This window comes from Eulemur rufifrons, chromosome 25 (genome assembly GCF_041146395.1).
Source record: "Eulemur rufifrons isolate Redbay chromosome 25, OSU_ERuf_1, whole genome shotgun sequence".
NCBI lineage: Eukaryota > Metazoa > Chordata > Mammalia > Primates > Lemuridae > Eulemur > Eulemur rufifrons.
In genome coordinates this window covers 9062120-9076732 of record NC_091007.1, presented here as the reverse complement: position 1 = coordinate 9076732, position 14613 = coordinate 9062120, and the positions used below count along the sequence as shown (strand labels likewise).

The 14613-nt window shown below is 37.8% G+C and overlaps 1 protein-coding gene across 9 annotated transcripts in view; it reads right to left on the bottom strand.

Annotated features, from left to right (window-relative positions):
- The window catches only part of PRPF18 (pre-mRNA processing factor 18), a 44486-nt gene that overhangs the window by 19416 nt on the left and 10457 nt on the right, over positions 1 to 14613 (bottom strand). For 4 of the 9 annotated variants that reach the window (XR_011231494.1, XM_069458988.1, XM_069458989.1 and 1 more), the window contains 6 exons: positions 11829 to 11942; positions 8445 to 8591; positions 6947 to 7015; positions 5384 to 5524; positions 5182 to 5253; positions 2732 to 2887 (listed from right to left, as the gene is read on the bottom strand). Coding sequence is in view for 8 of the 9 variants with exons in the window: in XM_069458988.1 (XP_069315089.1) it covers positions 2732 to 2887; positions 5182 to 5253; positions 5384 to 5524; positions 6947 to 7015; positions 8445 to 8591; positions 11829 to 11942 (699 nt within the window). In the remaining variant the exon portion in view is untranslated. Of the gene's footprint in view, positions 1 to 1955; positions 2013 to 2727; positions 2888 to 5181; positions 5254 to 5383; positions 5525 to 6946; positions 7016 to 8444; positions 8592 to 11828; positions 11943 to 14613 lie in introns of all 9 variants that reach the window. The other 5 variants (XM_069458992.1, XM_069458994.1, XM_069458990.1 and 2 more) reach the window with 4 other exon arrangements.

The window sequence follows — 14613 nt, the reverse complement described above, 5'->3', positions numbered from 1 at the left end:
GAGAAGAATCAGAGAAATTTGAGGGCCAGAAGGGCCAAAATGGCAATAGTTAACTCAATGCTTGCAGACAGCTATCTCCCCCATCTTCCAAGCCAGCCCTGCTCCTACCTTGGGACAGTTCTGCCTATTAAAAAATATCTTCATATTATTTTTGCAACTTCTTGTGAATCTATAATTATTATAAAATAAAATTTTTTTAAAAAAGCTTTTCTTTACACTGACCCAAAATCTGTCCACTTAGACTTTAATTGGTCCTTAACTGTATAGGACAAGTTTAATCCTCTTCTACCACAAAGTTCTACCATTATCTAAGGACCTCTTGCCCAGATTTCCACCAAATCCCAAGGACTAGAAAAAGAACATGACTGTCACCTCTCTTGTTCTATAGAGTAGTCATTCAATCAGCAAGTATTTACTGAGCACCCACCAGGAGCCAGACATTGTTTTGGATTCTAGGGGTACAACAGTGAACTACGTTCTTGCCCTGTGAAGCCTACACTAAATTACTAGGTCTAATAATGGAGCATAAGCTATCATTAGCCTTTCTGGTGGCCGTATCATACTACCAATTTTATTGTGCTTAATTTAGTCCACTAAATTCTCTAATTCTTTCTTATACCCACTGCTGAAATTGTATACTTAAACAAGTGGGTTATGGATCCAAATTTTCTTATGGTCGTCCCTGCTAAATATTATATTTTTAGAATCTGCCCTTCTCTCTGGTCTGTCAAGAACTTCTGGAGTATCAACTTCTTTTCCACCCAAACACACATCCTTATCCCTTCTAGTTTCTTATCTGCAAACGTGATAAACTCCTCTCTCTGTATAGTCACCCAATTTGTCATAAAAATGTTGCACAGGATAGCACTGAGGTCACTAAGACCCTGGGACATATGTCACCAGCACCCACACAAAGAGATGTGGGTCCATTATTCATTCAGTGCTCCATGGCTTCCCTCTGTCGAGGAGCTATGAGTCCACCTGACTGTGCCCTATCCACAAGACAGTACTGGGTCTGTATCAATAAACTTCAGACACAATGTGGTCACCAATTTCCCCTAACCACTTTGGGAGAAAAAAGGAGAATTCTTTTTAATGGGAGGAGAACAAGTTAAAGGAAGAACAAGGGAGGAAGAAAAGGTCACTATGTAGCTTCCAAAATAAACCACAAATCTTAAATAAACACTAGGTATATTTTAAAAACGAAAATCAGTCTATGGGGTGGGATGGAAATCAAACCATTATTTACAAAAGGAAATGCTTTAAGACAATTTATCTACAATCACATGGACTTTTACATTCTATAGCTTTGGCCACAGTATACACAAACATAATTAACAAACTTAATCCTTGAGAACTGTTTTCTATTGTTACAGCCAAACAACACTTTTTCCCCCCCAAAAAACTTTTGCCTTTAATAAAAGTCACTGGTGGTTATTAAGAAATGGTAATGTGCTTGGGTTTCCAGAAGTATATCTGAACTCTATACTACAGTTCACATTAGGAAGTCAGATTGAAATCATATTTTAAAATGCTAATATATGTGAATAAGGCATAAAGCATGACACAAATTAACATTCAACACTTGGAACCGAAATACAAATAAAAAGATAATTCATGAATATGATAATGACTGTTCTCTGGCACGAAATCTGGAAGCACTTTATGCATTTTCAGTGAACTTTAAATTTTAAGTAAACTTTCTGAGTATCATCTTCAAGTCTTAGGATTACCATCCAGCAAAAGTCATTATACAGACAGAGTCTGGGATTTATGACAATTTGGCAAGGGCTAGATTATAGTTGATTTTTTTTCCCCACTAAGGAGAAAAGTTTAGCCCAACAATAATGCAAACAAGTTTACGTGAGACATGCATAACTTTAAGAAAATAAACTATAAACACTTGACATGACTAAAGAAGTATTGTTACGTGCTACTTAAAAATGATTATATGCATTAAAGCCAAGTCTTTACTCTCCATACCTATTTAGCCTAATAGATGTTAGACCCATCTTGAAAGCAACAAATCAAGATTTATTGTAAAGTACTCTGAATCTGTCACTCCGCTAAGCTCCCAATTTGAGAGCTTTTATATATATGTTAAATTTTTTGGATTAGCTCAAGTTTTACTTGCTAATGTATATGTTTTTTTAAAAAAAGCAAAATGTTGGGCACTGGTGGCTCACACCTATAATCCCAGCACTTTGGGATGCCGAGGTGGGAGGATTGCTTGAGCCCAGGAGTTCAAAACAAGCCTGGCACCATAGCGATACCATGTCTTTACAAAAAAATTAAAAAATTAGCCGGGCCTGGTCGTGCACACCTGTAGTCCCTGCTCCTCGGGAGGCCGAGGCAGGAGGATCCACTGAGCCCAGGAGTTTGAGGTTGCAGTGAGCTATTATCGCACCAACACATTCCAGCCTGGGCAACAGGGCAAGACCTCACTTCTATTTTAAAAAAATAAAAAATAAAAAAAAAATGCAGTAGTTTCACTCAGTGCTAATGTAATTAAAGCACAATGCTTGAACCTGTCTTCCATCATATATGAAAGTTAAAAGGTTTTTACTTTATTCGGTGAAGGTTTCTTAAACGCACTTATCAAAAGAGGACTTGGATCCTATCATGCTATTTCCTATTCACCATGATTCTTCGCCTGCCCTTGAGACTCACAGTTTTGGGAATCAGAGAATGTCAACCTCCAGGGCAATTCCTGTCCTTCCAAATTGCTTACCTGAATGTACTTCCGCTGAGTTTCATCATTTAAAACATGTGCAACATGCTTGGAAAAAATCTTTTCCCGACCAGTTCTGGCATGGATACCAACCATAGTGACACCAATGGGCCAAGGCGCATTTCCAATGGCCATCTGAAGATAAGCATCGTTCGCCTGAAAGGAAAAATTGAGAAGAAATCAATCAGAAAGGCAAAAGTATTCTGTTGGTCCAAATTTTTATTTCAAGCATTTCACAGCCCTTTATGATGTAATCTTCTTCCAAATCTTGGGCATACTGAAAGTATTACCATTCCCGTTATTCAAATAAGAGACTAAAATATGGGGTGGCTGACTGCCCTGCCCAGGACAACAAATGTCCACGAAAAACAGAAACCAAAGTTAGGTTATGAGCAAAAAAGACAAACATTCCTTTGAGGCCTTTGTGTGTTAGAAATTAATATATTTCCAATCTGGAATTGGCAGGTAGGCAATTTCATGCGCTGACGGAAATTCAAGTTTCAGTGTCCTTTAGACCCAGTCTTCTCCATAGGTGGTCATGCAGAAGACAGAGGGTAACTAGTTTTTAATAATCCAACCTAAAACGATATCTACTCCCTGCACAGCACCGCAGCTCTCTGAAGGCAGTAGGGGCTCTGTGTGCTGGGATGACCACACAGCGTCCATAACAGATGTGTAAACAGAGAGGAAATACTGGCCCTCAAGTCAAATAGCTTAAGGATGAGATCAGTTCACTCTGGCCCCCCTAAACCTCCCACCTGCCAAGAACCTACAAGGAAAAGCTACAAAAAGTTAAGACAGAAACCAAGGAAGACAAATGGCTCTTTTTCTTAACCAAGCCTGACTAACTGTGAGAGAAGAGGAGGATAAAAACAGATAGCAAGTAAATTCTAAAAGATCCTGAGGGTTTCAGAGAAACTTATAAAGCCAAGCTTCAAAGAGATTTTAATTTCAAAAATGAAACACTTACATGATTGATATGTATAGCTGATTTTTAAAAACTCAGGTACCACTGAGGTTATCTGGAAGATCATTTTCTATCCTAAAGTTAAATTTGAACTTGCTCTGCTTAACAGATTTTATAAAGCTTAATGTTATTAAAAGGGCATGTGTACACATTTATCACTGATTCTCATGTGTGTAAATTTTAACACTGGACCTTAACTGATAAAAATTCTAATATTTAGTTTCCCCAAAATTCCAAAGAAAAGTGTCCAAACAGGTTACTAAAGTTTCTTCACTCTTTTTGTAGTTTATGCAAAATAAGCTTGCACCCAGGTCTGATACATGATCGTGAGAAAAAGTAAGAGCAAAGGCGTCCACTCTAGCAGGCAGGTGGTTTGTATTCTTTCTGCAGTGGTGGTGACCTTGCCCATCCATTCCAACGTAACCTCCCCAGTAAGATTCATCCAACTGACAGAAACTAAGAATAAAATTTATAACCATAAGGCAAAAATATTTTCTTTGAGAACACTGACCGGCTCTTACAAGGAGTGAAATCACTACGTTAGCCTCACTAGCTGAGGCTCTGATCAAGCAAACCATCCAGTCACCCAGGGATGCCAGCATCCGTTCCTCCCATGAGTATACAGATACTCACAGCACCGAATAAGCAATGCCATTTCCACCTTTCTACTGCTCTGTCACTGTCACTGCGATGGCTGCACTGAAATGCTCCACTCCTAGTCTCTGGGGAGGCACAGGAACAAGAAGCCTCCTCAAACTCTGTCCTATCTCAAATCCCCACTATGGGTGCATTGTGCCCTTCTCTTCTTGTTCCCCTCCACCAATGGACAGTCCTCCACCCTCTGCTTTCTAAACTCTACCCCAGGAGCCCTGGCCACCAGAGCTCTTTCCCCATGCAGCCTCCTCCCAGAGCCCATTCAGGAGGGAAAAGTCTGGAACAAGGGAGAAAAGTCTTCCCTGCATGGGGTCTCCTATTGTTGTAGTACTGAAATAGAGGAGATCTGGAGGCCTTACTTGGACCATCTTCCCACAGAAACAATTACAAAGACGATACGTGGTATCATCAGTACAACAGCTCAGCTATATTATAGATTACACAGACTTTTATAGCTGGCCTGGGTAACTAATTTATAACATTGTTTCTATGGGAAAATTTGTTCCATGCCATAATCAATCAGTTACACACTTCAAAATTCAACCCCATTCATAAAACGAACACTGCCTATATATAGTTCATGTCCTGAAGAACCTGTAGGCCTACTTTAAGAATGACTAAGAAAATACAGTGTAGTCCCAAGGTCTGTTATTCAATGCCTCACAATAAAGCTGAAAAATAGAAAATAAAACTTTTTTTTACTACTAGCTCATTTCACATTTATTCTTAAATCTACTATGTAAAACCCTCCCATTCCAAACAAACATTATATTATGTACATAACCTAGATATGCTCATAACAATTTCAATGCACAACATGGTAATGTACCTTCACATATTCTCTCTGCAACATGAATTTAATAATATCTGTTATTGATTCTTTAATATCAGCAGGAAGATTCTAGAAGAGAAAAAAATGACTAATTTTAGAAGCTACTATGTGTAGTGAAAAACAGACTGCAAAAATTCTAAAACTATATATTCTGTTTTTAAAAAAGCAGCTAAAAAAAGCATTTTCCAAGAAGCCTCACCCTTTTCCGTAGCTTTCTGAAAAGTGGTCTGAGGTAGGACTCAGTCTGCTTCTGAGTCGCACTGTTCAGCTTACCCTGCACGCTGCGTTTCACATAATCTTCTCTGGCATTCAATTCTTTAGCCCAAACACCAAGAAGAAACTGTTGAAAGAATGGGTAAATTTAGACTACAATGCCACCCAGTGGTTCAGTACGTTTAAAAGCTCTCGAATGCACAAAAACAGAATACCATCATCCTTAAAGTAAATGCCTTGACTGATTAAAATACCATCAAATAATACGTAATTCATGAGCTATTTCTGTTTAAGTTGTCATGTATGTTTTATGAAGTAGTGCCTTTGGCAAGTGACAAACTTCCCTAGTCTATATATATATATATATATATATTCCTAGCTCAAGATAATCTATTCCTCCCCCTCAAAAAAAGAACTATCAAATTTCATAGCTATTTGATAGAAATAAACTTTTCCTTGTACTTCTATTACATAACATTAAACCAACCAAGACTTATCATCCACAATATCATATGCACTGTGACATTTAATCAGTCTTCCAAGTTACAGTATTTGGACTTTCTACTTACACGGTAGAGACTAAAACTCAATTTAAAATTCCCACTAAAGCACCTGACTAAAGGAGGAAGAAAAAAAGGAACAGAAATAAAAAGAAACCATGACCCATTCCTCTCACCCCTCTCCCCCAGCCCCAGAAAACTATCCCAGGGCCCCTTGGGTTTAACTGCATAAAGAGCACTTCTCTAGAAGCCAGTAACAGAGAAGGCTGAGGAGGACGTGCCCCCCTGAGTGTGTTCCATAAGGAGAGCCAGCATTCCAAGAGGAAACTCCGGTTCCACCAGTTCCCATGCCCTGTGGAGTTCCATGCCATATCCTCGATGTATTCAGAACTCGATGACTAGTATGTAGTACTAAACTGTACATTAAGTAAAAGCATTTCGTGCATTCAAATCTCTTAGCCTGAGCACAGTTTTTAAGTAAATGTTAAAAATGAATTCGGGATTTGCCCACCCTACCTAGACCACTAAAGAGAGAAATGCTGAGAAGAAAGGTGGAATTGGCAAATCATAGTAAAAAACAGGCAGCGATCTGCAGACCTGAAGAAATGAACACCCTCAAAGGTTGCAGACGCTGTTACTTGTTTTCACTGCCAGTGTCTTTCCACCTACTTCCTTTCCTTATTGTCATCAGCCTCTCAAAACAGCTTCTGGAAACCCTCCATCGCACTCCTTCCTAGGGTGTTTAAAAAAAAAAAAAAAGAAAGAAAGAAATTCCCCAAACTTCTTGTCCATTCTGCTGTTGTGATTCTTTTCTGTGTTTACATTAATAAGCTAGCTTTAAAAAAAATGTGCCACTAGGAAAGTAAATATACATTTCCTTTCATTAACTGCTATATCTAAGTATACAGTGATATCGTAAACACAGTGCACATACAAGAAAGTTTACTGAGGATTTCCCTTTCCAGCCTTTAACCCTTGATAATCCAAAAGTACAAGAAGAGGTCTTAAGCATCCAAAACATTCTCCCTTCCCTAGCCTAAGATACTCACCTTTAGGAATTTGGTGATGATGTCCATGTCTTTGTGATCATCGCCTTTCCCTAAGGACTCCCCAAGGGCCTGAAGAAAGAGCAAGAATGCTTCTGTTCATTAGCACCGAGAACAGCAGAATATGTATGATCAACCCCAGTCTACACATGGCTCTTTGTCACATAAGCTGTTCAATTTTTATTTGAAAACCTCATGGATTTTCTAGATAAGTTAAAAAAAAAAAAAAAAAAAGTGCTGATTTGCCTTTTAAATTTAGACAGCATGTTATCTTTTATGAATCAAAAGATAAGGAGGGGTGAGGGGAGTGACTGCTAATGGCTATGACATTTCTTTTGTGTGGGGAGCAAAAACGTTCTAAAATTAGATTATCATGATGGTGGCACCACCTTGTGAATGTATTAAAAATCACCGAGTTGCACGTGTTAAATGGACAAATTGTATGGTATGTGAATCTCAATAAAGCTATGAGGAAAAAAAAAAAAAAAGAAAAAAAGTCCACAAGTGGTTGCCCACACCAGTTATTGTAGTTAAACTGAGGAACCACACACAGATGTTGGAGGAGGGAGGGGATTAAAATGACATACTCCTCAACTATGATCTCAGAGAGACAGTGACATGTACAAGAGCCAGGAACGAAACGCAATAGGAAAGTAACAGTTTATGCTTCATTAAGCATCAAGAACTTAAAACTAAGCCATATTTTTTTCACATGCTAGATGTTTACATGATACAACCACGCTTTTTAATTAAAATTACATCTATCACTCCATATGCAACACTGCGGCAAACATTAGAAAGCAGAGCATTGCCAAGTGTTGGCAGGGATGGAGGGACACGAGACCCTCACACGCTGCTGGGTCGCGTGCAGACTGGGACAGCCACTCCAGAGAGCAACTTGGCAGCACTCAGACAAGTTAAATACACATACACAAATCCCTCAATCCCACTTTTTCAGGCCAGAGTGGTTATGCACAAGACTGTTCGTCACAAAGCTGTCCGTGGTAACAGCGAGCTGGGAACAATCTAGCCGTCCGTTATTACGGGGGAACAAAAAGTAAAATGTAGTGAATGCCATAATACATGGAATATTACGGAGCGATTAAAAGCAAAGGATTAAGTGTACATAAAGCATCAAGGATGGGACTTAGGAATATGGTGCTAAGTGGAAAAAAAATAAAGAATTTCACAGCACAATTATCATTTCTGTAAATCAAAAATACGTGCGCACAAAACACCACAGGCTTTACAAGAACACGAGCAAATAAAAGGGTGCAAATCCAACATATCAGAATGATTACTTTTGAAGGTAAGAAGTAGGGGAATGTGAGTGGAGACTGAGAAAGAGAAGAGTAAATAAGTAAAAGCAGGAGTCAAAGGGGCCTTTGCACTGACCAAAGACAGCAGGGTGCTCTGCACAGAAAGATGTGATCCACTCACCCACCTGCTCCAGAGGAAAAGGGGTGGGGAGGGAGGGGACTGGGCTGGGCACAGAGATTACCTCTAACTCTTCGATGGTCGTGTTTTCTTCATGCACTTTCAAATCATTCTGTGTGTCTTCCTCTCCAGGCTCCTGCCCGCCCACGATCTCATTGAGGTACTGCTGGTCAATCTTATCCAAAGCTGCTTTCAGGTCATTCCTCAATCCCTGAGAAAGGTGGAAAAGGACATTTGATTGCTGTTTCACCTGTGATTTCTCATCAACAATACACAATTCATTTTTTTCTCCACAAGCAGTTAAGACCTTGGCAAAACTAGAGACTCAAATGACATCCATTATTTTACAACTAAAATTACTGTCCAAGAATGTTTGCACAATGGCAAGTCTGGTAATGGGAAAAATAAAATAGACGTGAATGACAATTCCCAATGAGAATCTTCATAAATGCCATAATTTCCTAATGAGGATTAATGAAGGTGGCCAGGTCTCCATCAGAGTCCCCAACCCATGTTCCCAGTTCCCTGACAATGTCTAACCTCATTTCAACTACTCTGAACACCCCAAAACATTCAGAAATGTCAATGGAATAAAACTGGTGTCTCATCTATATCCCAGGCTTCAGCTATGCTTCTAACAAACTAGCAAATGCCATGTTTCAGGCATGTCCAGTTTATGACCACTCAAAAAATGGAAGCCTCAGCTTCCTAAACATGAGTGGGAATCAGCTGCAAGGTTTGAGAGCCAGGGCACCATGGCCATGAGATGGCCACAGGGCAGTGGTTGAGAGCAGCAACCTGGGCTCAAATCCTTGCCACTTACCAGCTCTTGGGTGGCTTACTTAACCCCTGTATGCCTGCTGCCTCACCTATAAAATGGGAATAATAATACTATCTACCATGAAGGCTGTCATGAGGATTTTATTTTTTATTTTATTTAACACTTTCTATGTACTGGGACTGTTCCAGAGCCTTACAAACATCAAGTTATTTAAATAAATTCATAAATGTATAGTGCGTTTTGAACAGTCACTGGAGCACAGTAAGCATTCAATAAATGTTAAGTCCTAATGTTACTATATTTGAAGCATCTGCTCATTGTTTACTGTCCTTTCATAAACACAGAAGAGAAACATTCAACTCAAAACACTTAATTTACCATTCACTGAGTACCTGCTATGTATGAAGTATAATGCCACATGTTCCCAAAGGTTATCTCATTTAATTCTCCCTAATCCCAGTGAGCCAGATATGATTGCCTCTATTTTACAAAGGAAGATTATAAGGCACAGTCACATAATTAATAATCCAGAAATGTGATCCAGACCTTAAGCTCCTGTGCTTTCCTAAAAACCTCCATATGCAAGGCACTAAACTTGGCATATAAAAGTAAAACAGCCCTTGCCCAACAGGAAGAGATACATATGCACGTGCTCTAATATTAATGAAACATAGCAAGTGCACTAACAAAAGTGTAATTGTAGGAGCACTGAGAAGGAAGCAATTAACTCCAAATGGGACCAAGGACAGGTTCAGAGAAGAGACATATTTGAACTGTGTCTGAAAGCATAAGGACAAGATTTCAACCAAGGCATATAAGAGAGGAATACAGCAGGCATAGGAAAAATCATCACTGCAGACACAGAGGACAGAACGTGCTCAGGCAACTGTGAAGGTTGTGGGGCTGGGATGGCAACGCTGAGCAGTGAAGCAGGAAAGGGGTTTTGCAATGAATAAGGAAAGCAGTGAGAAATTCCAAGCTAGCAAACAGCACGTGGAAGGAGCGGGGCCTGGCCAGCTTGGGTATCCCTGCCATTCCAACTGAGATGCCAAGCAAAGACACCAGCCTAGAAGATCAGTCCAAGTGAGGCTTCAGATGACTTCGGCCACAGCCTTCACCAGGCTGCAATCACATGAAAGACCCCAAGCAAAAACCTGCCCATTCCAGCCCAATCAAACCACAGAACTGTGAAAGATATTAATAAATTATCTTAAGCTACCAGGTTTCAGGGTGGTTTGTTACAGTCACAGATAGTCAAAAAAGATTTTATAATAATAAATCCTTTTATACTACTAAGCTTTGGGGTGGTCTATTACATAACCATAGATAACTACACCTGTCTCTCAGCAATTGACAGAGTAAGGAAATAAAAAGTAAAGCCACAGAAGATCTAAACAACACTGTCATAACTGACATTTGTTGAACTGCATAACCAAGGCAAAAACATACTCTTTTCAAGAGACCATGGAATAGATCCTGTGCTGAGCCATAAAACAAGTCAGAGCCTTCAAGCTTTAAATGTAAAAGCAAAAACTTAATAAAGCTTTTAGAAAAAAAAATATAGAAGAACATCTCTGAGACCTTGGGACAGGCAACGATTCTTAAGCAGGACACAAAAAGCAGTAACATAAAAGGTAAAATTGATACACTGGACTTCATCAAAATTTAAAACTTCTACTCAGTAAAAGACTCCATTAAGAGAATAGATGAACCATACATTAAGGAGAAAATAGTCACAAAACACAACTGTGTATCTGACAAAGGACTTATCCTCCAAAATATATGAAGAACTACAATTCCTTAACAAAAAGACAAACAATCCAATTAAAAAATGAACACAAGACTTTAACAGACACTGCACAAAGAAGATAAGTCTACAAAAAGATGCTTATCATCTTTAGTCATCAGGGAAATGTGAATAAAGCCACAATGAGATACTAGTGCACATACAATAGAATGGTTAAAATTAAAGAGACTAACAATACCAAACTCTGATATTTGAAAATGTCTAACATTTCTCATGAAGTTAAGCATATATACACTTTTATTATTCAGCAATTCTACTTCTAGGTATCTCTCCAAGAGTTATAAACATTTTCCCCAAGAAAAAAAAAGATTTGTGTAAGAATCTTCACAGCAGTTTTATTCCTAATAACCCAAAGCTGGACACAAACTGTGACATAGTCATACAATTGAAAATCCCTGGGAAATGAAAAGGAAACTAGTGATACCCACAATGACACAGATGAATCTAAAAGCTGTTATGTTGAGAAAAAAGAAGCCAGACATGTACCTCTATGAATCTATCCATATGAAATACTAGAGCAAGCAAAATTTAATCTGTGATGATAGAATCCAAAAGGTGCCTGCCCAAGAGTGGAGGAGGAGGGCTGTGGGGACTGGCTAAGAAAGGGGTAATGGGGAACTTTCTTGGGTGATGAAAATGTTCCATACCTTTATATGGCTAGTGGTTACATGCTTATATGTGTTTATCAAAATGTACCAAACTGTATGCTTAAGATATGTGCTTTTTAAAAAATTAATGAAAATTTACATTAGCAGTAGTCATCTTTCCATTTACACCTGTGATAATGCAATCAGTCAGACTCCATTCTACTTTATGTGATAAAGTGGTATTTTTCTAGCATTTTTCTGATTTGTTCTTACCTTGTTAACTTCTGGTGTGAGGATCTCTATTTTTCTTAAACGTTGAAAAGCATCATAATCAGTTTCTCCAAATAGTCTGATTGGTTCTCCTCTTTCTCTCAATCTTCTGATAACCTATAAAGTGAAACAAATGCCCGGTAAATTATTTAACTTTTGACAGAAAAAAACAATTAAGCTCTCAAAACAATCTGCATAGTTTTTACCTTAAAACTGAAACCTGGGTTTAATAAAACGAACTTAATTATCCCAACGTGTTTCTGAGTGCAATATAAAATCCTTCAAATATTTTCATCATTTCAATTATGTTAAACAAAGATGTCTACGAATGAAAGAGAAAATCAAGTACTTTAGTTAAAAATCTATTAATATTTTGACTCAAATGTCACTGTTAATTTACGACCAAATACCTCCTAGAAAGTAGTCCATCTATGAATCTACAATTCAAATCTAAAGCAAACCCCTAATATAAACCATCCCTTTTTCTGTAAGACAAAAAAAAATTACTTTTTGCAAAAAACAAACAAACCAACCAACCAGGGTGATGACCTTTTGGTCCTCATTTTACATAATTATAATTGCTCTTAGCCTTCTTTCAAAAAATCAAAAGACAATAGTAATCCCTTATGTTAACATATTTTAAGTGACCAAACATGTGTTTTGAAATGTAGATGCCTGCCACCAGAGGGCAGTGGCTCATGCCTGCAATCCCAGCACTTTGGGAGGTCAAGGCAGGAGGATCAAGCCCATGGCTTGATGCCAGAAGTTCTAAGACCAGCCAAGGCAACAAACTGAGACCCTGTCCCTACAAAAAAACAAGAAAAAATTAGCTGGGCATGATGGCATATGCTTGTAGTCCCAACTACTCAGGAGACTGAGGCAGCAGGATTGCTTGAGCCCAGGAGTTCGAGGCTGCAGTGAGCTATGATCTTGCCACTACACTCCATGCGCAACAGAGTAAAATACCATCACTTAAAAAAATGAAAGGAAGGAGAAAAAAACAGCAAATATAATTAAGAAAAGGTTGATCCAAATTTTTAAAAGTAACAAAAAACACCAAGAACTTTATCTGAGAGCATAAAATAAGTAGAAACCATTGGGTTCCCACTGGGTTAACAGAAGTTTGAGATTGAACTAGAAATTTAAGGGGTCATCTAGTGCTATTTCCAATCAAATGCAGAAATGACCTCAAAAACGTCCTTGTCAGATTTTGTGTCTGACAAGTGACAGGAATCATCTCTCTTCATGAAACATCCCATCCCATTTTTGACAGATACATTTTGCTTCTCAAAACTGAAATCCACTTCCCTCAAACTTCTACCCATTTATCCTAGTTCTACTTTATGAAACTGCAAAGAATATTCAATCTTGTTCTAAAATTAGATCTGTTTTCAATGGGCTTTTTTAAAGTGTCTCTACTAATTCTTCTCTTCAGGCTAAGTATTCCAAATATCCTTGCCCTAATTTTCACGTGATGGTTTCCAGAGTCAGTCACCATTCCTCTGAAAGTTTCCTTTTGTGTAATGGCCAGCGTAAAAATGTGGTATGCAGAACTAAAAAATACTGCAAACGTGTCAATCCGTAAGAAGCACAAAACATATAATCTTTTCACCTAGACATCATACTTCTATCACTTACATTTAGCCCTACTGACACTAGAGAGGTAACACAACAGGGACAGACTGCTGAGGGTGCACAAAGATTAAAGATGATTGACTGAGTCAGGGCCAATCAAAGATGACAAGAACCTAACCAGAAAAAAAGGGAATTTGAGCTAGTTACCACTTTAAAACATCCCTTAAAATTAGGGGCTAAAATAACTTAGGCCAAGTTATATGGATCATGTAATTTTTTTTTTTGATATCAGAAATACATTCTAAATATATAATAGTATAAACAGCTAATTCTCATCTATCTGGGATTCTGTAAGAGTGGTTTTGCCTATAGCAAGAGGATAAACGATCTGACCTCAAAATTCCTTTTAGTGCAAGAATTCTATTATTCTAATTTTTTAAATAAAGAAACTGAGATTAAAAAAATGTGCCACAGAGAACAAAAAGGATACCAGCGAAATAACTTAAGCCTCTGAGTCCTCTTTTACCATTTCAATAGAAGCTCCCTGCGTGAAGGCAGGAACCGCATCTTCCCCACATTTTGTTCAGTGTTTGACATGTAATATTAGTCAACGATTTAAAAATATTGGAGCTTACAAAAAGACCAACTTCTTAAAAGTACTTTGCCTTTTAATCCAAACTTTTCAATGTTCAAAAATATAAAGCAAATTCTAATATACAAAACTTTTTGCTAAATCATAAAGTAACAGAATTCTAAAACATGTGAATGACAAGAGATTTTAAATATTTCTGTAATTATGAAATTAATACATGCTCAGTTTAAATACAAAGTTAATTAAAATATAAAGAAAATATTACCTATATATAAAGAATGAGCTCATAAAGGTAATGGAGAAAACACTATTATATCATTTTTTAACTCTTAGGGACGGGAAAAACCTTTCTAAGAATGATACCTAAGGAAAAAATATAATGAAAAACGGTTTGACATGATCACATAAAAATTAGAACTTCTGCAGGGCAAAAAACAAATGTAAGACTGATAAAAAAATATGCACTATATGTACATCTGACACATATACACTTATGAAAATAGGTTAACACCTTTAATATATAAACACGTTGACTTACAAATCAATAAGACCAATTTCATGATATAAAAATAGCAATTCCACAAAAGGAGACATTAGTGGCCATGGAACACATAAAAACAT